General features: G+C 44.4%; 2 protein-coding genes across 4 annotated transcripts in view; one reads left to right on the top strand and one right to left on the bottom strand.

Annotated features, from left to right (window-relative positions):
• The window catches only part of CYFIP2 (cytoplasmic FMR1 interacting protein 2), a 143,209-nt gene that overhangs the window by 71,815 nt on the left and 48,017 nt on the right, over positions 1-23,377 (top strand). For all 3 annotated transcript variants that reach the window (XM_032259550.1, XM_032259551.1, XM_032259552.1), the window contains 3 exons: positions 1,797-1,916; positions 7,218-7,417; positions 9,297-9,384. In XM_032259550.1, coding sequence (XP_032115441.1) covers positions 1,797-1,916; positions 7,218-7,417; positions 9,297-9,384 — 408 coding nt within the window. The remainder of the gene's footprint in view (positions 1-1,796; positions 1,917-7,217; positions 7,418-9,296; positions 9,385-23,377) is intronic.
• FNDC9 (fibronectin type III domain containing 9) lies at positions 9,821-15,627 on the bottom strand. Its single transcript, XM_032259555.1, has 2 exons — positions 13,715-15,627; positions 9,821-11,726 (listed from the first exon to the last, which is right to left on the bottom strand). The coding sequence occupies exon 2, from the start codon at positions 11,717-11,719 to the stop codon at positions 11,045-11,047; it is 675 nt and encodes a 224-aa protein (XP_032115446.1). The 5' UTR covers positions 11,720-11,726; positions 13,715-15,627; the 3' UTR covers positions 9,821-11,044.

Raw genomic sequence — 23,377 nt, 5'->3', positions numbered from 1 at the left:
CTATGTGGTCCTGGTCTTTGTGAAAGGGCTGGGCTGAGGCTAAGACCATGCCAGAGGCAAAAAGCAAAGGATTCATCTCAAATATGGATATTCCCCTTGCTATGAGAAATCCAAGGGAAATGGAGAATCGTTAAGAGGGGGAAAAATAGAATCTTTACTTCTGCCAACAGCAGGGGCTCAATGAGAGCTTTTCCTTCAGCTTCTCAGAAGATTACTGCTATCCGTTACAATGCAGCCAGAATTAGCCACAGGATATTAAATACTGAGGGCTTTATGTGTGCATGAGATGACTATAAGGGGCTCTAGTTGGTTGGTAGAAAATTCAAGCCAAAAGAGAAGTAGAAAAAATAAAACACTTAAGAATAATCGTTTGGTACCTAGCAAAGCACTGTGGACACAGCAGGTACTCGACAAATGTTCATTGCCCTCTACGTAACATCTGCAGTAAAGCCTGCGTGTACCCCAGCAGAAAGTACCTTAAGCTATATTTTCCATCCTGTAATCAGACTTTCATTCTCTTGATTTTAAATTTTCCCTCCTGAAGGCACAAAGTGGGCCCTTGTTGAGGCGCTTGCTGTGCCCTGGTGACTGAATTGAGCACAGGAAAGATGCAGGAAGAATCTCAGGGCTAGATTTAGGATGCCAACAGCAACATTTATGGGAAGCCAGAGTCTACCTGGAGCCCCTTCCCACAGCCTGAATGAATCATATTTTTCCTAAACTTCCTATATTTCAAGCCTACAGAGAAGTCAAAGGAATAATACGATGAATACTTATTTACCCTGTAGCCAGATTTGCAAGCATTAATCTTTTACCATATTTTGTTCACATTCTCTCTCTCATGTATGTATTTTCTCTCTAGCACTTATACAGTGTGTATGTGTGTGATGAATATACATACTGCTGTTCTTAACTATTTGAGAGTTTAAGTTGCCAAATATGACATTTCACCCCTGAATGCTTCAGCCTGTATCTCCTAATAACAAGGACATTCTCTTATAAAATCAGAATAGAAACTGTCCCAGTTATGTCCTTTATAATTTTAATGCAATTTCCTATCAGTGCATGCACATAGTTGTCAGGTTGTCAGTGTGAATCTTTTTTTGTTTGTTTTAAGAGAAAGGGTCTGTCTCTGTCACCCAGGCTGGAGTGCAGTGGTGCAATCATAGCTCACTGCAGCCACAAACTCTTGGGTTCGAGCTGTCTTCGGGCCTCCTGCCTCCCAAGTAGCTAGGACTACAGGTGTACACCACCACACCTGGCCTTTTTAAAAATTTTTTGTAGAGACACGGTCTCACTATGTTGCCCATGCTGGTGTCAAACTCCTGGGCTCAAGCTATCCTCCTGTTGCGGGACTTTTCCTTAGTTCGCCTAAAGACAGGGTCCTTGTCCGTCCCATGGACATGAAAATTTAGGCTTGCAGACAGTTTAAAGGGTGGATAAAGCAGGGTTTTATTAGGTGAAAAGTAAAAAAAGTAGGGAAACAGGGACAGTCACAAGGCCAGAGTCCCTCTGCTAGTGCGCTTCCCGCTAGAGCACTTCCCATTAGGCCATTGGAATCCCAGGTTCCACACTGGAAGAGGAGTGGCCAGGCTCCTCCCTGCTGCAAACATCATGAACTTCCTGAGGCTCCATCTCAGTGGGCAGGCTGGTTGGAGTTTCTTCAGGGACCCTGCCCCCCACCTGGCTGTCTCACTCCCACCTTGGCTTCCCAAAGTGCTGGGATGATAGGCATGAGCCACTGCACCTGCCCAGTGTGAATATTAAGTAACTTTTCTCTCTCTCTCTTCATCCAGCTGTTGGGTAGGTCAATTGACCTGAACAGACTCATTACCCAGCGTATCTCTGCCGCCATGTATAAATCCTTGGACCAGGCTATCAGCCGCTTTGAGAGTGAGGACCTGACCTCCATTGTGGTAAGAGTCTGGGAGCTGATGGATTTCTGCTCTGGGATTTCTCAGACTAGAAGCCTAGTCTGAGATGGGGATTGTAGTTAGTCTAGTGCTGGGCCAGTTAAAGAGGGGCAGTGAGTCTCTTTCCCATCTGAATGGAGCTGGGAAAGAAAGACTTACACAGAATAAGAATAATCTTATGTTCCTGATTGCCTTGGGAACGACAGAGTGAAGGGGGTCTCCCTGAGATTTCTAGAGATGGCCCACCCTCAGACACAGCTGCGTGTTCTTAGGATTCTGCAAACTAAGCAAGTAGGTGAGTGGTCCCAAGAAGCTAGGGAAAATTGCACAAGAAGATTGGCTTCACGGCTATGCAGTAGCACAGGGCACAGAAGGGCTTTGCAGCTGGTTTACTGCTTTGCTGTCACCATCTTGAAATTCCTAAACAAGGGGACCCCACATTTTCATTAAACATTGTACCCTGCAGATTATGTAACTGGTCCTGATGCACAAGCCTGGAATAGGCCTACTCCTCTCTTCCAGAAAACAGCAATTTAAACAGCTCTCTGCTAATTCTGTCTCTTCAAGAATTAGAGTAAACTGGACTGGTTGTTCTTTTAGTGAATCAAAGGAAGACTTCAGTGCTTTTAAAAGCAGATGAAAAGAAGGAATAGGAAATGGAAAATCACCATTAGAACATAATAAAGATTATAGGCAGGAGCCATCAATGGATGCTAAAATAAGTGGGCAGAACTTTGAGAAAAATGTTGCATTATTTCTCTTATATGAGGTTCCCACAGTAGGCAAATTCATGGAGACATAAAGTGGGATGGTGATTGCCAGGGAAGAGGGAGATAGTGTCTGATGGATACAGAGTTTCAGTTGGAGAAGGTGAGTTTCACTTCTGGAAAAGGATGGGGCTGATAGTTGCACAGCAATGTGAATGTAGTTAATGCCACAGCACACTTAATAATGGTTACAATGTTCAATTTTATGTATATCTTACCAAAAAAAATGTTTTAAACCAAAAAATCTTTGAGAAGAAACAGGATACTTGCATAGTCTCAAACTCTCTCTCCCAAGATATTTATTAATTACAAAGGGAAGAATGACTCTGCAATGGAGAAAATTAGACGCCATCTTAACCAAGTATCAAAGTTAATATCACCAGTAAGACATATTGTTGTTGGCATCATGTATTCTTGCCAAAATGCACAGTCTCAATCTAACTATGAAAAAATATCAGGTGAACCCAAATCAAGTGCCATTTAAAAAAAAAAAAAAGTGAACGATACAATACTTTTCAAAAGTATCCAGGTCTTGAGAGACAGGAAAGACTGAAATCTGTTAGAAATTAGGAAAGAATAAGGGAACATGATAGCTAAATGCAACATGGAATCCTGGATTGAATCTTAGAAAAAGGACTTCAGTGGGAAAACTGGTAAAACCCGAGGAAAGCCTGTCATTCAGCTAACAGTGTTGTACCAAAGTTAAATTCCTTCTGTTGATAATTGTGCTATGGTTCTGCCACATGTTAACAGTGGGGAAGCTGGGTAAAGGATATGCAGGGTATGCTGTTTTTACAACTTTTCAATGAGCCTCAAATTATTTTTAAATAAAGGTGGGTTTTATTTTAAGTGGACAAAGTAGTAAAAAAGTGACACTGAACTAGGACTCTGGCGTCTTACCTGGGGTCCCTGTCCTCACCCTGCTGCTTCTAGCTGGGTGATCGTGTGCAAGCTACTCAGCTTCTCCAAGCCTGTTTCCTCATCTATAGAAATGGAAGGAATATCAGAATCCTCCTCTTAGGGCTGCTATAGAGATAAAATGAGATACTGCTTGGAAAGAGCTTTGCAGAGTTCTTTGATACATAGTTAGCCCTTAATAAGTAATAGCTTCTGGGAAAAAAAATGAGAGAAAAATTAATTTGGGGCTGCAATGCAGTGATTTTGGGTGAATTTTCAACAGAATTTCTTAGGACTTGACCTAACCACCCACCTAAGTCCTGGGCCACTTACTTCAAGAGACTGTAGTACAGCTCACGTTTTGCTGAGAAATTGTTCGGCCACCTCTATTTTGAGAAACAGAGTTACTCTTTAAGCCAAATCGTTAGCAGTGATTAGCTCAAAGTGGTGGGATTTTTTTTCTTTTTTGTTTATCTGTATCTTCTAATTTTCCAATAATGCGCATATCTTATGGTAAACAAAAGATTTGGGATAGATGTGTCTCCATGGCCTCGTCCCACCTGTTCAAAAGCACTAAATGTTCTTTTAGCTGGGAACAAAATCAAAACAAGCAGTGAAAGCGCTTATCAGTTGAGGGCAGTGGCTCCCCGGAGAACACCAGCTCCTGGGAAGCCCATGAAGAGCTCAGGGAAATGCTCTCCTGGTGGGTCAGGATGACCCCTGCTGGCCCTGGCTGAGCAGTTTCTACCTCCTCCAAGAAACAAAGTGGGGAATGAGTTCCCCTCAGCCTCTCCCTCCACCTGAAAAACTCCATTCTAAGATGGGGAGGCAACTTGATTCCGAGCTGGGAGATGTTGCAAAGATTTGGGGAGTTAGTCGCTCTCATTTTCCACAGCTGAGCAAACAGAGTCTCAGCAAGACCTTATGCTGAAGTTGAAAACGGGCATCGTTTTGTTTAGGCGGCATAGTTCGTTTGTAACTTTGAGCCAACATTTAAGATTTGGAAGAATTCAAATAAAACTGCAGGAGCCCTGGCAAAGCCAGACCAGCATTCCCAGATGGTAACGACTGTCCAGCAATGCCTGGAAGATCCTGTGAGATGGGCTATGCTTTCTTCAGCTCACACAGCCCCACTGGCTGGCTTCATTTATGTGTGTGACCCACCAGGCCTCACTGTACTCAGTTGGAGACCTTTGCTCTCTCACTTGCCTGAGGTCACAGAGCTGGTTGACAGTTGAATGTGATTAACAATCAGGTCTTTCATTGAAGAGCTCTTAATGCTACTACTCTGAAGTTGCCCATTTGGGTGTTTTACTTCCCAGTTCTGTTTCTCTGCTTTGGCCTTTAGTAAACCAGCCTTACTGTGGAAAGCTGTCGTCCTCTTAGGAGACCCCTAAACTGCCCATGTGGCCTTCTAAGCCTTTTCCATGCTTTGGTACATTGAGCCCTGCATCCGGCAGGCACACGCCCTCTTCTGATTTCAAGGCCAGGAGAACAAATCCAAAATGTGATGCAGAAATATCGTTTGGGTTATATAATGTGCAGGAAGAAGTGGACCTGCAATTCCAGCAGACTCTGCCTATCCTTCAGTCTCCTGCTATGAGACTGCTAAAGTCACAGAACGATAACACAGAAATTGTTCCCCAGCTTCTCAGTCGTCTTCCCAGTAACAAGGCACCACAGTGTGCCAGGGGACTCAGCAATGTTAGAAATAAACTCGGCAGTGCTTACTTCATGTATTTTTCATTTATTTAGTACCCATTCTAAGTGAATCAGAATAAAGACATATTGCAGCTAGCCAGGCCCCCAGGAGACAGAATCAGAAAGCTGGATCTGTATTCTGCCCTTCATTTACTTCATCGTACACAATGACTGGAAACTTACTCCTCTGGATGCTGTTCCAGAATTGAAATTCTGATCTTGTTTTGAAAAATTGCAGGATTTGCCATCTCTGATCCCCCACTCCAATATGGCAGCAGTCTGATGGGGTATCAGAAGTAGCAGCTCCACCTTTACCTGGGCAGGGCCCTTCAATTTCCCATAGATGGACCCACTCCCCAAACTTTGTCCTCACCCCAGTTGATCCCACTTTCCTGACCTGTCTGTTTCTTTAGCTGTGTATGTTTGCAAGCCTTCAACCATTTCTGCACATTTCAATTTACAGCCACAGAATCTGAGTTTCAGAGAGGCAGAGCTCCAAAAATTGGAAACATAGCCTGGGATCTCCACCTGACCATACCCTGGTCTCCATCCAGGAGTCTTTGTGGCTGATGAGAATGCAATTGAATCTCTGGCATGAGGCTGCCTCCTGTGGACATATTCCAGCCATTACAGCTGACTCCATGGCCATCCTACCTGGCCATGCTCTAATGAATTGGCCTTGCCAATGTTTTTTTAGCCTTTATGTTGTAAAGCCATCTTTGCCTTTCAGAGGACTTTCATAGCTCTTGCATCCTTATTCCAGGGAACTGTATCTTAGGGACCAAGAACACATGATTTGGAATGAGACTTGGATTCACATCCTAAGCCATGTTATGGTGACCTTGGGCAAGTTACTTAACCTTCTGGGCCTCCATTTCCCCTGCCTGTGAATGAGGGACCATTGTACCTATCTTAAAGATGGCTTAACCAAAACAACACAGGAGTGGCCTCAGGTGCTTTCTGTCTCTACACAAGACTGTGCTTTGGTTCCTTTTGAAAGCAGTGGGGGGAAGTTACAGGACAGTGAGAGACCAAAGCGTGTTGAAAGAGTTACACTCTTCTTTCATTTCCCAACAAATGCCATGTCCTGCTGTGTGCAGACACTGTCCACTGAAGTATTCCACTTTGCCTGAAGATGGGAGTTCTTCATTCAGGGCCCACAGTGCACATAGATTTCAGGTCATTATGAGCTGATTATAGACTGCTTGCCCATGGCTTCTAGCCATGCCTTTGCCACCCCTATGTGACACCTCGAGGGGCCTATACTCCAAAGGATGAGGCATTCTGCTCCCACCTCTTTTTAAAATTTCTATAGCTGTTAGAGTATATGGCGGTTAAGAATGTGAACTTTGGAGCCTCCTGGATTTGAAGCCAAGTTACTTAACTTCTCAAAGCCTCAGGTTCCATATGTGTAAAATAAGAACAGCAGTACTGACCTCATAGGGTTTGATAAGCTTTAAATAAGTTGATGTAAAACTGGCACATACTGATTTGGTTGAACCATGCAAAATTGCGAGTATTTGACCTTAAAAAAACAGTAACATTACAGGGTTCAACCTAACAGTAAGCCCTTAATCATTGGTAGCTCTTATTATTGCTTTTTTCTCACTGATATAGAAACTGGAAAGCAAGTAAGCTTGCTCGTTACCCAAAGGGATGTAATCAGGGGATTTGCACATGGTTCATGGTCTCCTTCCACAGGGTAGGCATGCAGCCTCCCCTTCCTCTACCTTGGCCCTAGCATAGCCTGACAATCCTTCCACTTCTCAGAAGAAGGAAACCTTGTCACCTGCTACTGCAGGGTCCTAGTTCCCATGTAGATGGTCGAGAAGTTGTCTGAGCAGCTGTCACTTGCATGAACGGAATCAGTAAGATAAAGCACACACATGTAAGGCTTACAAGCGAGTCCTCAGCAGTTGTGGGCTCTCTCTCTGGGCAGGAGCTGGAGTGGCTGCTGGAGATTAACCGGCTCACGCACCGGCTGCTCTGTAAGCACATGACGCTGGACAGCTTTGATGCCATGTTCCGGGAAGCCAATCACAATGTGTCCGCCCCCTACGGCCGCATCACCCTGCATGTCTTCTGGGAACTGAACTTTGACTTTCTCCCCAACTACTGCTACAATGGGTCCACGAACCGGTAAGGGAGTCCCTGTGCAGAGGCGGGTGGGCAGGGATTGGGAGAGTGACCATTGCCTCTTCCAAACTAGGATCAGCACACATGTGAGTGGTTCCTGCAACAGGTGTCTCTCAGAGCACCTCCTGGGCACAGGCTCTGTGCTCTGTCACTTGCTTGAGGTCACAGAGCTGGTTGACAGTTGAATGTGATTAACAATTAGGCCTTCTCATTGACGAGCTCTTTCTAGTACTATTCTGAAGTTGCCCATTTGGGTGTTTTACTGCCCCAGTAAAACATGGGGCATGCCCTGGTGAACACATACCTTTCTGCCTCTGGAGTCTTCAGGCTAGAGGAAGATGTGAGTAATCAAACAATCACATGACAAAGGTACCATTATGAACAGTGAATAAGAAGATGAAGGAAAGCCCATAGGGCCGTGACAGAGGTAACAGCACCACCTATTTTAGTCCAACAAGTCATGCAAACCTCAAGGGAGGCTTCCTCTTTGAGGCAGTAATGCTGGAGTTAAGATGCAAAGGATGAGTAGGACTAATTAAGGCAAAAAGGCAGGAGAAGAATATTCCAGGCAAGTGTCCAAGGGTTTCTCTAAGAGGTTGATGAGAGTGAACTAGTCGGGTGGGAAAGAACACAGGAACAGATTGGGCAGTACCCTAGAGGCCAGGGCAGGATCGTGCATTTTTATTAACCCTCAAAGAGTTTGAGGAAAGGAGGTGACATCAGATTGTACGCTTGTACAATTGTTATTACATTTTTATTAACCCCGAAAGAATTTGAGGAAAGGAGGTGACATGATCAGATTGTATGCTTGTAAGGATATCCACGTATCTGAAAGCATGCATGCAAAACAGCATACATATGCATAACAGAGCACACATATGCATAACAAGTGGAACTTGCCTCCTGCAAGGTATACACAGCCCTGGGCCAGGCACTGGGGGAGGCAAGACCTAATTTCTTTATCCCAACAAAGGCTCATAACCTGGTGGAAGAGGTGAGGCATATATATTTACATACAAAATAGGTGTGTAAGGATGCAAAAAAATGTATTCATCTTCAGATCTTGTAGGTATCCCTAAGGCTTGGCTCAGGCCAGTATTAAATGAGTATGTATTGAAAGAATGGAAGGATATGGGAGATGTGCACAAATCAACCTGAATCCATACACTAAGTGAGATAGATTTCCAGTTCTGTAAAGATTTAGGAGTTTTAACGCTCTTGAGCAGGGAGCAGCAAACTGTGGCTCACAGACCACATCTAGTTGCTGACTGTTTTTGTAAAGCCCATGAGCTGTGAATAGTATTTGCACTTTTGGGTGGTTGACGGGAAAAAGTCCAAAGAATAATAATATTTAGGTGAAAATGATTGGTAATTGATAAAGTTTTATTGGAACTCGGTTTCGCCCATTTGTTTATTACTGTCTGTGGGTGCTTCCATGCTGCAACAGCAGAGTTCAGTACTTGCAGGAGAGACTGTCTGGCTTGCAAAGCTGAAAATATTTGCTGCCTGGCTCTTTTGAGAAAGAGTTTGCTGAACTCTGCTCTCAAGAAACCAAACTGGAGGTAGAGGAGTGGAGCTCCAGAGAAAGCCATGTTCAAGCCTACCCCACTCTTAACTTATATGCCTACTGTCCTTCTGAGCAGCCACAAGCCCCTTGTTGAGCCCAGGAATCTAGACTGAAGTTTTCCCATCTATGGAAAGGTGACAGTAGTTGAATGGGAAGATGTTGGAAGAGTTTAGTACCTTTATAGTCACCTAACCAACAGTGCAGTTGCACCAGTGCAAACCTTCACTGGGTCAGGAAGCGCTCCTGCTATCTGTGTCCCATGAAGAAGAATATCAGGACCATTTTAACTCTTCCCCATCGCTTTGCTTCTACTAGTTTTGTCCGGACTGCCATTCCTTTCACCCAAGAACCACAACGAGACAAACCTGCCAACGTCCAGCCTTATTACCTCTATGGATCCAAGGTAAGTAGTCCTGCCCCACCCTGCCTGGAAGACGGTTGGTGAGAAAAAGCAAATAGAAAAGTGTCCCTGAATTAGACGAGCATGAAGGTGCAGAGATAAAGGCAGCAATGCCAGGCACAGCGGCTCATGCCTTTAATCCCAGCACTTTGGGAATCTGAGGCAGGTGGATACGTGAGACCAAGAATTTGAGAACAGCCGGGGCAACATAGTAAGACCCTGCCTCTACAAGAAAAAAAAAATTAAAAAATTAGCCAGACATGGCAGCATGCACCAGCAGCTACTTGGAAGGCTAAGGCAAGAGGATCCTTTGAGCCCAGGAGTTTGATGCTGCAGTGAGCTATGATTGTACCATTTCACTCTAGCCTGGGTGGCAGGGTGAGACTTTGTCTCTAAAAAGAAAGGGAAAAGGCAGCAATGAGAGCCAAGCAGAAACATCTGCGAGTATATGCATCTTTATTTGTTCACAAGTAGCAGGAATAAGGGCAAAAGCAGACTGTGGAGACTGGATGCTGAGTGGGGAAGGCTGAGCAGTCAGGTGAGGATTTACTTTATTGAGGGGGCAAGGAAATAGGGATGTGGGGCTTCTTGTCTTGGCCTCTCAGCTCCTGCTGTTTCTCAGTTGATTCATAGCAGTGTCGTCCTGTGATTCTGGAATTTTGTCCTCCGTAGATATAAGAGGGCACTTGGAAGGTCTTAGGATGATGCTGGGAAAGTACAGGCATCTTCTCCAGAACAACCAGCCTGGTCTGCTCAAGGCAGTTTTCTCAAATCGAGGGAAGCTGATTGACAGCATTTGAGGTGGTTCACCTCAAATGAAACTAACACAGACTTACAAAGTAAAAATAGCACTTCCCTTTTCGATTCTCTTTTCAAACCTTATGCTATGTCAAGAAGAAAGACAAATATTGGTACTAATGTGTCTTTATTACCTCTCCAACACTGGATCTCTTTTTATCAAAGACAAGCAAGCAGGCATGAAGCTCAGAGTCACTGGCAGGCGGTAGAAGCTAAGACTGAATATTATCTTACTTTCACAATGTTTATTCTTATATCTGGTCCCTTCTGTTTGTAGCAGGAGGGTGCTGGCTTTTCACTTATGGAATAAGATAAGGCTGTCTTTGAAAATAAGTTTACACTTAAAAATGAGTCAATTTAAAGGAACGTATGAATAGTAAAGATAATTCATGGTTTAAAAAAATAGAGACAGGTGGTGTGTGATGGCCTAAAAGAAGCTTCTCACATTTTTCCAAATAATCCCCTCAAGGGCAGAGGAAACTGGACATCTGCCTTTGCCCAAAAGTGTACCTCAGAGAGCCTACCTGCAACCCAAACATTTCCTTCAAGTACTGTTTCATGTCAGTCATGCAAATTTCTGCTTTCTACTTTATAACATATCCGTATTTGTTTTAATGTTAAAATAATGTTTTCAGTTCTTAACGATGTCCCCTGAGTGGACACTGCTGCAGAGATGCCCTATTTGTACCTTGGCATACCCTGGGGGATACATTTTCCAGCTTAAGAAGCTTTGTCATGGGGCACTCATCCAACCCAGGTGACCCACAATGGGAGAGAAATGGGTAGTCTATAGACACATTTGTACAAAAGACCTACTGTGTGGAAAGCTTTAGGCTACACGATGTGAGCCCTCTCCTCCCTGCTCTTATTCCCTGCAATGAGGCAGTGTGGCGAGTTGGTCACCACCCTCCCTCTGTAAGGCACCCGCATCAGAGGCATCCTGGTTGATTTCCCGGTCCGGTTCAGCTCCATCTCTGGAGTTCTTGCGTGGCACTTCCACCAGGGGGAGCCCCTGCAGGTCTTCCTCCCTTTGACCCAGAGCTGGGGCCTCCTCTGGCCATCTCACCAACCCATTGGCCTCCTCCATCTGGCCAGCTCTGTAGGACCATCGCGGCTCATGGTAGCGGACACACCAGAACTGGAGACAGATGAAGGCCAAGACGGCTGTGAAACAGGCCAGTAGAATGGCCATCAGCACCCAAAGGGAGATTTGGGGGTCCACCAGGGAGCTTCCAGCAGCCAGCGGACTCTTATCCAAGGTGTGGAACATTGTGCAGTAGTGCCTGTGAGGGAAGGCAGCCTTCTTACAGCTGATGCACAGGAAGTAGAAAGTGGAAGGGGCGAGATGTTCCAGCACCACGGAGCTGATCGTTCGAGGCACCTTCTCCTCGTGGTGGAAGCTGTAACGAAGATAGCCAGAGAAGATGCTGTTCCAGGTGGGCCTGTACATAATATGGTAATAGTCCTCCAGGCAGGGCTCCGAGGGCGACCAGGAGATGATGGCTCCTGTATGAGAAATGTTCCCAACCTCGATGTTCATCCCGATTCTGGAACCAGAATCAAAGTGAAGAGTGACATCCCCCGATTTAAGTATGTACTTATCATAATCATAGCCACCACTTATTGCACATTTAAGACGGGCACTCCTATTGCCCTCATCTTACAGACAAAGCAGTGGAGACCGAGAGGTTCTGCTATTTAGGCATAGTGAAGAAAAGGCAGGACAAAAGTTAAAACCGGGGCCGTCCCATGTCAAAGTTGGAGGCCTTCGGGCCTAAGGAGACATGTACCCAGCTTATCCCAGCCACATCTCACCCTTGCCGAAATCCTTCACATAACAACATCTTTCTCATCCCTTTAAGAAAAAAGAAGAAAAGGTAAGGAGAAATCAGTAGAACCTCAGAGGCTCCACCTTCATGCTCAGGTTTGTGACCTCCCCTCAGGCAATTGATTCACCTAAATTTTCCTTCTTGACCTCCTGTTTCTGCTCCAAGTACTGTGAGCTCAGTGATCTAGAACATTCTGCCCACTGCTTTTTTTTTTTAGCCTCCTGGTTCTGTTGCCCATGGTGAGTGGAAATTCGCTTCGTCACTCTCTGGCAGCTGATTTCACCCCAAAGCCTCTGCTCCTGTTTTGTTCGTTTGTTTTTTCAAAGCCAGCGGTATCAGGAAATTTATTTCATAGGTGAAAATAATCAGCCCCTAATATCAGCATAACTACCGCTATTTAATTCTGCTGGCATTATGAATGTTAATCATGGTAACCACTCACAGAAAGTGCTTGCTATGTCACGGGTCGTGCGAGATGATTCACAGGCAGTAATTAATTTCCTTTATTCTTGCTCACACCCTCTGAGCTCGATTCCCATTTTATGGATGAGCAACCAGATGTCATGCCACGAATAGAGAGAAAGACTCAAAGCCGCTTAACCACTGCATTTCCTAGTGCAAGGCTGCTGGGTTTAGTTACAGACGCTATTGCAAAATGAGGTGCCAGGGCTGAGACCCAGTTTATGTTTTTCCAGACAAATCAAATGAGCCCTCTTCAGATTGCCAGGCCCCACTTTGATAAGACAGAGCCATCTTCAAGTATTTTAGTTTCTCTCATGCAGTTCCTTCTACTGTTTTCCCGTGATCAGAAATACAGAGACAGTCATAGCCTATGTATGTTCACATAAAGGTCTCACCCTGCTTTGTCCTCTGCCCCTCCGCTTGCACATAAAACCCAGTAGGTTTTATTTTGGGTTGCAGTGACATAGTAAACAGCTGTCAATTGGATTTTCGCCTGCATTGGATATGAAGCCAAACCGATGGCTATTATGACCTGCGTTTCTCTCTCCTTCACTTTCACTCACCCTCCTGTGTTTGTGCCCATTTTCCTTCAGGAGATGAGCTGCAGAAAGGTGCACAGCATTGAGTGATTTCTCAATCCTTGTTTTTCTTCTCTAAGAGTAACAGTGAACTAAGATGCTCAGGAAGGTGAACAATGTCTTTCCATGTGGCTGAAAATTTCTTCCCAGAAATTGGGGAATGAAAGGGATGAGACAGATGTGCTCAGACCCTTCCAGGGAAGGTCATCATGAAGGAGACCAAATGTTTATGTTCCTGCTTGGTGTCTACGCGTTCATCCTCCCCACCCCACACATCTCTATAAATACACTTTCGACCACAATGAAAGAGCTTAATTCATTACTTATGATACATAGGCAGCCACCTGTGTAAAACCCTTCCGTCAGGAGTAATCAGGAATCCTGTTTCTTGTCATGCACAAATGTTCTCTTGGCTTCCTAACTGCCACTGGCTGTCTGTACACGGAATTAGCAGACATTTTTAAGAGCTTTCTGCCAAGACACAAACAGCATCCTCAGCTTTTAGGGCCAGATCCATCTCCCTTAATGATTTTTCTTCCTCTGTTTCTGTTTCTAAATTCTCCCCTATTTTTAGCTATTCATTTGCCATTGCCTGGCCCTTCTCCAAGCAAAGCGTGAAAAGAGAAGCCATTTCCATTTCCAAGAAGAGCCGTCTGTATCCCTTACCTGATGCTCGCAGCGTGTCTGGTTAGAGCTGTGCCCTCCGAGGCGTAGTAGACCAAAGCTGCGAGAATGGTGCCTTCTCCCTCCTCCGCTCTGGCTCTCCGTGTTGTTTCTCTCAACACTGAGTAATCCCACTGTCACCCTAATGCTCACATTATTCATTTCTTCAGATCAGCATCATTCACCATGGCAACCAGCAGGCATCTGTACGCATGATGCTTTCAGGGACCAGCCTGGAAAGGCTTTTGCCCAGTGAGAGGAGCTCTCATTCCTTTAGCCGGAAAAAGGGCAGATGATCTTCTGCAAACTGATCCCCAGTGCGGTACTAATTCTTCTAAAATGCCTACATTTTCTCTCTAATTGGCTGGTTGTTATTTTCTTGTCCCATCTAGATCCTCTTTGGCCAATGGTTTTAAATGCAAAGATGCCTTTCTCAGTTATTCCACAATCAAGGCAGTAATATTCATCTTCATCCCCTCCCACCCTACACTTCCCCATCCCAACTGCCTCCCCCACCTCTTTATCTTTCTCTGTTCTTGATTCCTCCGGCATTACGTAGTTAAGTGGTATGGGTCAAGACCTTTTTATTGTCTGAACCTCAGTTCTGCTATCATCTGTAAAGCTATGGGCTTGGACTAGATCAGCATGGCAGATCAGAAGGCAAAAGACATGAGCCCTATCCCTGCATAGCCCCAAACCCATGTCCGGCTTGCTAAACCATCATGGCATTTGCACTGGGTTGAATAATGTTCCCTCAAGACACGTATCTGCCCAGAACCTGAAAATGTGACCTGGTTTCAAAATAGAGTCTTGGTAGATGTAACTGGTTAAGGATCTCAAGGTGAAATCATCCTGGATTAAGGGTGAGCCCTAAATCCAATGACCAATGTCTTTGTAAGAGAAACGAGAGGGAGATGTACACACAGAGAGGCACAAAGAGAAAAAGCCAAGGGATGACAGAGGCAGAGAGTGGAGGGATGCTGGCATCCGCCAAGGAACACCAGGAGCCATCAGCAGTGGGGAAGGCAAGGAAAGAGTCTCCCCTGGAGCCTTTGGAGTGGGCATGGTTCTGCCAGAGCCTTTATTTCAGGATTCTGGTCTCCAGAACTGAGAGATAATACATTTCTGTCATTTTAAGCCACCACATTTACGATAATTTGTGATAGCAACCCTAGGAATCTAATGTAGCACTTTTTCCAGCTGGGCACAGAAACAGCCCCGGAGTTCCTCTGAAGATGAGCATCCCAAGAAACTGCTTCCCAGCCAATCTGTTGGAGCTGACAACAGAAATGGAAACTGTTTGCTACTCCTGGACTGGATCATCCCCAGCGTCCCTTTCCTTTTGAGAAGCCAGACTGCCTGCCTCCCTTTTTCTCACAAAGGGCCGTCTGGCTCTGAGGTTCCATCCTTTCCTGTTCCTTTCAACCTTGTGAGAATGCGTTGCTGCCATTCTGTTGAGGAGATCACAGGGCATGTCTGGAACAGAGCGTGGAAAGTAGCTCAGATAGATTTAGACCTGAATAAATTTACACAAATTCTATGCTTTTAAAAGTCAGCTTTTCTCTTCTTGGTTCTTGGCCAGAGTATCCAAGTGAACCCATGAAGATCTCTTTCTGATTCACATTAGTGGCAAAAGGTTAGGAAAAAAGCCAGGCACGGCGGCAGTGGTGTGCACCTGTAGTCCCAGCCGCTTGGGAGGTTGAGGTGGGAGGATCACTTGAGCTTAGGAGTTCCAGATCTGGGCAACATAGAAAGACATTTTCTCTTAAAACAAACAAACAAATAAGGAAGGAAGAGCTGCCTTGGTGAGTCGTGACCCTTCCCTTGGCCAAGGGTCTCTGGAAGGCGTGGAGTCTCGGGACAGCCAGCGTTCCATGATCAGACAGTTGCTCTGTGGCTTTCCCATGGCATTCAGTCTTCCCAGGGGACTGTCTTAAATCTGCAGCAATGCATACAACCTGTCTCTTCCCAAGTGCTAATGGTGAGTCCCCACAGAGCATAAAAGCATCCTCCCCACAGAAAGGCCACGCAGCTATTGGCAGGTGCCCTTTAAAAAGGTTATTTTTGAGGGGAGTAAAAATACCAGATTTAGGGGGTCTGAGGGGGAACAAGGTAGAACTCGAGCCTTTTTCCACAGAAAATGAGAATTTATTTTTAGTGTTCTTGGATGACATTTTTAACCATGAGAAATTTTTCTCTGTGAAATTAAGATACTCAGAGAATGTGAGGCCTAGAAGCCCTCTTGTTCACAGTCCCAGGAGAAGACATGGCATTCCCCCAGGCTGCTTGACTGATGCGTGGCACAGCCGCCAGTGAAATGGGATGGGGTCCTGGACTCAGAGGACATGTTCATCCCGCTCCTCTGAGCTGTCGCCACTCGCAAGCAGCACCCAGAGGAGCCAGAACAGCCCTTTGCAAAGGAGATAAAGTATCTGGGACACCTACCCCAGGACATTACACCCCATCCGGCTCGTTCTTTCTCCATCATCGGGAACAGTTTCTTCTGTGCCAGTTACAGCTTCTTTGCTATTAGACCAGGTGGGCCCCAGCTAGTTGACACCAATAATGTATTACTGCTAGAGGAAATCAGCTAGGAGCGATGTTCTTCCACCCTTCCTGAAGGTGGCAGTGAAGGAATAACATGGGCAGGCTCCAGTCCCAATGCTGGATTGACACATGGGGGAAGCAAGTGGCTCACAGAGCATGCCCAGGAATTCCCAGGCTGGAGTGCAGTGGCACAGTCACAGCTCACTGCAGCCTTGACTTCCCAAGGCTCAGGTGATCTTCCTGCCTCAGCCCCCCAACTAGCTAAGACTACAGGCCTGCACCACCACGTTTGGCTAATTATTACTTTTTGAGTTGGAGTCTCACTCTTGCCCAGGCTATAGTGCAGTGGCAAAATCGTAGCTGACTGCAACCCCTGCCTCCTGGGTTCCAGTGGTTCTCCTGCCTCAGCCTCCCAAATAGCTGGGACTACAGCTGTACGCCACCATGCTTAGCTAATGTTTGTATTTTTAGTAGAGACGGGGTTTCGCCATGTTGGCCAGGCTGATCTTGAACTCTTGACCTCAGGTGATAGGCCCACCGCAGTCTCCCAAAGTGCTAGGATTACAGGCGTGAGCCACTGTGCCCTGCCTCGCCTGGCTAATTTTTGTATTTTTAGTAGATACGAGATCAGGCAGTTGCTCTGTGGCTTTCCCATGGCATTCAGTCTTCCCAAGGGCTTGTCTTAAATCTGCAGCACTGCATACAGCCTGTCTCTTCCCAAGTGCTAATGTTGAGTCCCCGCAGCTCATAAAAGTATCCTCCCCACACCATGTTGCCCAGGCTGGTCTCGAACTCCCGGGCTCAAGCAAGCCACCCACCTTGGCCTCCCAAAGTACTAGGACCACAGGTATGAACCACTGCAACTAACCACCTAGCCACACCTTCCCTCACTTTATGTATTTATTTATTTATTTAATTCAGTTTTTTAAAAATTTCAATAGATTTTAGGGGAACAGGTGGTTTTTAGTCACATGGATTAATTCTTTAGTGGTGATTTCTGAGATTTTGGTGCATCCATCATCTGGGCAGTATACACTATGCCCAATGTGTAGTCTTTTATCCCTCTCCCTCCTCCTACCCTTCTCCCTGAGTCCCCGAAGTTCATTGTATCATTCTTATGCCTTTCCATCCTCATAGCTTACCTTGCGCCCATCGATGAGAACATACGATGTTTTGTTTTCCATTCCTGAGTTACTTGACTTAGAGTAATGGTCTCCAGCTACATCCACATTGCTGCAAATGCCATTATTTCATTCCTTTTTACGGCTGAGTAGTATTCCATGATGTATACATACCACATTTTCTCTATCCACTCATTGATTAGTGGGTATTGGGCTGGTTCCATATTTTTACAATTGCAAATTGTACTGCTATAAACATTTGTGTGCATGTGTCCTTTTGGTATGATTTCCATTCCTCTGGGCAGATACTCGGTAGCGGAATTGCTGGATCAAATGGTGGTTCTTACTTCTAGTTCTTTAAGGAACCTCCACACTGTTTTCCATTATAGTTGTACTGGTTTACATTCCCACCAGCAGCGTCAGTGTTCCCTTTACACCTCATCCATGCCAACATCTATTATTTTTCCATTTTTGATTTTGGCCATTCTTGCAGGAGTAGGATGATATCACGATGTGGTTTTGATTTGCATTTCCCTGGTCATTAGTGATGCTGAGCATTTGTTTGTTGGCCATTTGTATTGTCCATCCATGTCCTTAGCCCCCTTTTCGATTTATTTTTTTCTTACTATTTGTTTGCATTCCTTGTAGATTCTGGATGTTAGTCCTTTGTCAAATGCATAGTTTGCAAAGATCTTCTCCCACTCTGTGGGTTATCTGTTTACTCTGCTGATTATTTCTTTTGCTGTGAAGAAGATTTTTAGTTTAAGTCCCATCTATTTGTCTTTGTTTTTGTTGCAATTGCTTTTGGGTTCTTGGTCATGAAGTCTTTGCCTAAGCCAATATCTAGAAGGCGTTTTCCAATGTTATCTTCTAAAATTTTTATGGTTTCAGGTCTTAGATTTAAGTCTTTGATCCATTTGAGTTGAATTTTGTATAAGGTGAGAGATGAGGATCCAGTTTCATTTTTGAAGTTATCCTAGCACCGTTATTATTCATTTTCCAACTATCCCAGCACCATTTGTTGAAAAGGGTGTCCTTTCCCCACTTTATGTTCTTGTTTACTTTGTCAAAGATGAGTTGGCTTTAAGTATGTGGCTTTATTTCTGGGTTCTTTATTCTGTTGCATTGGTCTATATGCCTTTTTTTTTTTTTTTTTTTTGCCAGTATCATGCTGTTTGGTGACTATAGCCTGATAGTATAGTTTGAAGTTTGAAGTATAATGTGATGCCTCCAGATTTACTCTTTTTGCTTAGCCTTGCTTTGGCTGTGTGGGCTCTTTTTCAGTTTCATAGTAATTTTAAGATTGTTTTTTCTAGTTCTGTGAAGCATGGTGGTGGTACTTTGATGGTGGGAATTGAATTGAATTTGTAGATTGCTTTTGGCAGTATGGTCATTTTCACAATATTGATACTACCCATTCATGAGCATGGGATGTGTTTCCATTTGCTTGTGTCATCTATGATTTCTTTCAGCAGTGTTTTGTAGTTTTCCTTGTAGAGGTCTTTCACTTCCTTGGCAGATATATTCCTAAGTATTTTAATGTTTTTGCAGCTATTGTGAAAGAGTTTGAGTTCTTGATTTGATTCTCAGCTTGGTCAGTGTTGGTGTGTAGCATGAGTCTTTAGGGTTTTCTAGGTATGCAATCACAATATCGGCAAACAATGACAGTTGGATTTCCACTTTACTCATTTGGATGCCCTTTATTTCTTTCTCTTGTCTTATTGCTCTGGCTAAGACTTCTAGTACTGTGTTGAATAGAAGTGGTAAAAGTGGGCATCTTTGTCTTGTTCCAGTTCTCAGGGGGGAGATTTCCTCATGTAAAAAAAATAGGAATATTATAATGCCTGCCTTGTAGTGTTATTTATAACAGTGAGATGAACCCATGTCTGTAAAGTGCTGGGCTTCAGAATAGTAGCTGTTAAGAAGAAAAGGTCAGTGAATCAGAGACATTTCCTGAGTTGGTCGTTGCTTCATCCAGAGGCTGTAATGAGCAAAGTTTACACCCTATGTTGCATTGCGTTGCACTTCCTTGCTTTTTCTTCTCTTAAATCACCTTTATTTTTTTTTTAATGTATATGTTCATTGTACATAAAGAATGTAGAAAAGTTCAAAGATGACAGTAAAACTCATACAACTCAGAAACTTGGGAACTTTTGGTGCATTTTACATGTGTATTTTTGTTTTACAATTCACATAACAGCTCTTTGAGATCAGCCTTCTTATCACCATTGTGCAGCAGTAGAGACTGAAGCTCAGCGGGGCTGGCTTGGCCACTCTCAGGAAGCTAGGTCCTGGCGAACAATGGTGTAAGCCTGGGTCTGCTGGCCACTAGAGCTGGAGATTCTGGCTGGCCTCTTTGATGCACTGCTGCTCTGCTTGCACCATCCTGTGTAACCTGTGGTTCGTCAGTCCATAGTAGCCCTTTGCTTTGTGATTAGCTTTCCTTGAGAGGTACAGCCAGGACTTCACAGTATAGTGGACTCCAGAATGGTAGAACAGGTAAAGAGCTAAAAGCTCTTACAGAGAACATCTAATCACCTGATGTATTCACATCAGGGAAGACATCAACTCATTTGGAGAAATATGACCAGCAAGTGTTTCCTCTTCTGAATGGGCCCTACTCTGGAGCCCAAGTTCTTCTGCCCAAGAGCTCTGTCACTTAGGGATGATGTTAAATGTTAAATAAAACAAAACTTTAACAACTGGTCAAGTAATCAAAATTAAATATATGAATCAAAACTTTAAGAATATATTCTCTAAATAAAGTAAATTATATAGAGTCTATCCTAAAGCTGTCTTCCAAGTGACATAGATTGTGGCATAAAGCATTCATTCAATTGTTCCAATAACTTCCTGGTAAACTTTTGGCCTTTAGGAATTGCTGGTGAGATCTGTTTGGCATGGTTTTCATAAGCCCCTGTCTGAGGCACAGGCTGACCTCAGGCAAAGGCACCATACTCTCACTGTGCCTTCCTCATTAAATCATATCCTTAGGACCCAGAGCCCAGTGCTTAGCTGCAGCAAGCTGGGCGCAGCTCAGCTGGGTACATACCTACATGCCAGCACTGCCCACCTGGACTGACCGGGGAATTTTGGTCCCCGTGACACCACTACCAACAGCAGCACCTGCTTCCCTGCTGCTACTCCACCCTTCTGTCTGCATGGTACCACTTCTACAAGGTAGTTTACCCACCAGTACAGAGGGCTTTTGTTATTTCGGCAACCAGTACATATGGAATTTCCTATGCAGAATTTCATCTTGTACCTCACCCCAGGCAAGTCACTTCATTTCACTTGGGATTCAGATTCTGCTTCTGCTGATACTTGCACTGCCTTACCTGGTTTAGAAGGCTGAGAATGGTTCCGAAAGACACCACGTCCTAATCCTGGAACCTGTCAACATAGCTTTCTTTGGAAAGAGGTCTTTGGCGATATAATTAACTGGGGGACCTTGAGATGGGAAGATGATCCTGGACTACCTTGGGTTATGTTGGGTCCTAAATGCTATCACAAGTGTCATAGGGAGAAGCAGAGGGAGCTTACACATGTAAGAGGAGAAGGTGATGTGAATACCCAGCAGAGGGATGTGAAGATTGGAATGGTGTAGCCGCAAGCCAGGTAATGCTTTCAGCCTCCAGTAGCTGGAGGAAGAGAAAACAGATCATCCCCTGTAGCTTCTGGAGGGAGTGTGGTTTTTCCAACACCCTGATTTTGGCCTAGTAATACTAGTTTGGATTTCTGGCTTCCAAAAGTCTAAAAGAATACGTTTCTGTTGTTTAAAGCCACCAGGTTTGTGGTCATTGTTAGAGAAGCCACAAAACAGTATGGGCAGCCATGACGGAATTCCTATGTGAAAAATTCACAGAGAAGCATGATATACTTGTGTGTCATCTGATGAGTACTGATTATAAAGAAAAATAATGACGTTGGTTCCCTTCAAAAATTTTAGCAACTCTGAATGTGACAGTGTTGATGTGATCTCTGGGAGCCAGAGGCTTGGCTCCTGTTCCCCTGCTTGCCTTTTCCAATGCACCTTATTCATGACTCAGCAAAGAAAGGCGCGTCATTTCTTGAGATCTGCATAGCAGCTCCTTCGGATCTTTCAGCCTCTGAGCTGAGAAGGCCAAGAAGGAATCCAGATGTTGGAGACCCAGCCCTATGGCCCTCAAGATGTCAAGAACAAACAGACACAGTAGTAGTTTTGCGCTCATTATGGATTTGATTCTGGAACTGAGAATTGATCAGTCCTTGGTGCCATCTTGTTCTGTGATGTTCCCGACAAGGACAATGCTGCTGTTTTATTTTTGCCCTCGCCTTCATTTACCTGCAGTGATTTTAGAGAGCTAAGCTGCACCTCTTCCACCTAAATTAGAGAGCTGTGTTTGTGTTTGTGGGCTGATGATATCCATTAGGGAAATTGCAACAAAAACAGGAAATTAGGAACAGTTTTAATTCCTCTTGGGATTTCTGAAAACAGCAATTGTGATTCCAGAGAGCAGAAATGCAAATTGCTTACAAATTCAGTTTGCCAAATAAATGGGCCTCACTGTTTGAAGTGGCTGGCTGTGTTTACCATCTGATGAGATAGAGATCTATCTCAACAGATAGATTAAAAGTCTATATACAACATTTTAAAATGGTCAAAATTTGTGAATTTTAAGTTTGTATATTTTACCACAACTTTTAAAAGTTTATCTACAGATAATATTGCAGGGCCCAGGATCTACCATATTTTTTTTCTCTCCTTAAAAATACTTTTTTGCTTTTTTAAGAAAATGCAGATATGCATCACACAATAATAACATGGTTCTAACTCCTGAATCAGGGTTGTTTATTTCTTAAGACCTCATGAAGCCATCTATTTTGCGTAGTGTGGATTTAAACACGTTTGATTTTAAGTGAGCCATCCTAACCAGGTAGGATACGTAATTAGTTTCCCATGAGGCCCTTTGGTTGGAACCTATCAGTTAGCAGAATTGGTTTAATGGCAAGTTTCCAATGGCTCACGTCGTGTTGCATTCTTGTTTTTCTTTGCCAACCCTCAGAAAATGCCCAGGCTCCCCTATTCCCACATTTTCTCAATAGGGCCCAGCCTCCTCTTGAGCCAGCAGGTCAGATGGGTGCCCTGTGGGGTTGCGTGTGTGTGTATTTTTTAGCATGTGAGTGCATTTCTTCTTGCATGCGTGTGGTATATTTGGGGGAATGAGGGGTAAGGTGAGTTGTGGTTTTTTGTTTTTTTTTTTTTTTTTATCTTAGAAGGAGGATTGATTCTCCTCATTTCATGCTGGCCCTTCTTACATGAAATGCACTTTGGGCCATTAACTGAAGTTTGAACTTCCAGTCTAGACCAGAATCGAAGACTGACATAGGAATGTCAACCAGAGGCCTCCAAAGTGCACCGAGTGGGTGTGAAGGGGGCATTTTAAAACTCCTTATGTGGTAAAACAATTCCAATACTATTCTCCACCTCTGCCTAGATCTGGGAAGTCCTGCTAAACAGTTTGCATATATGTAAATGTGTATTTATTTGTGCTTGCCGGGAAGTGTTCAGGGAAGCTTGGTACTAGAAGCTCCTTGGGTGAGGGTTTAGGAGACCGCTCGGAAGGATGACCATACAGGAAGAACACATTTCAGCTTGATCCTCTGGAGGGAGCACATCTGTCTCCACCTCCAGCCCTTGACGGGTCCCCTTATAACAACCCTATGTGGTGTTTCTCCACCTCTACTCAGATATCTGCAGTGAGGAGGGACTGCACCCAGTACAATCTGTTGCTGAACATCTCCCATTTTTATGTTCTTAATGTTGAGTAAAATCTGCATTTTTTGTGCATTCCATCAACTAGTCCTGGCTCTCACCTCTGTCCTATCACTTTATGGGGTACACATTATTGTATAAAGTGACACCCCACATATCCACTCCCCCCCTTTTTTTGAGACAGAGTCTCGCTCTTTACCAGGATGGAGTGCAGTGGTGCAATCTCAGCTCACTGCAACCTCT

This window comes from Sapajus apella, unplaced genomic scaffold (genome assembly GCF_009761245.1).
Source record: "Sapajus apella isolate SASKATOON/1434 unplaced genomic scaffold, GSC_monkey_1.0 scaffold110, whole genome shotgun sequence".
Classification (NCBI taxonomy): Eukaryota; Metazoa; Chordata; class Mammalia; order Primates; family Cebidae; genus Sapajus; species Sapajus apella.
Note: the sequence above shows the minus strand (reverse complement) of the source record. Positions and strands in the feature narration are given on the sequence as shown.

Coding starts and splice junctions, on each gene's coding strand:
- FNDC9 (XM_032259555.1), bottom strand. CDS start 11,719: ATGAACATCGAGGTTGGGAACATTTCTCATACAGGAGCCATCATCTCC.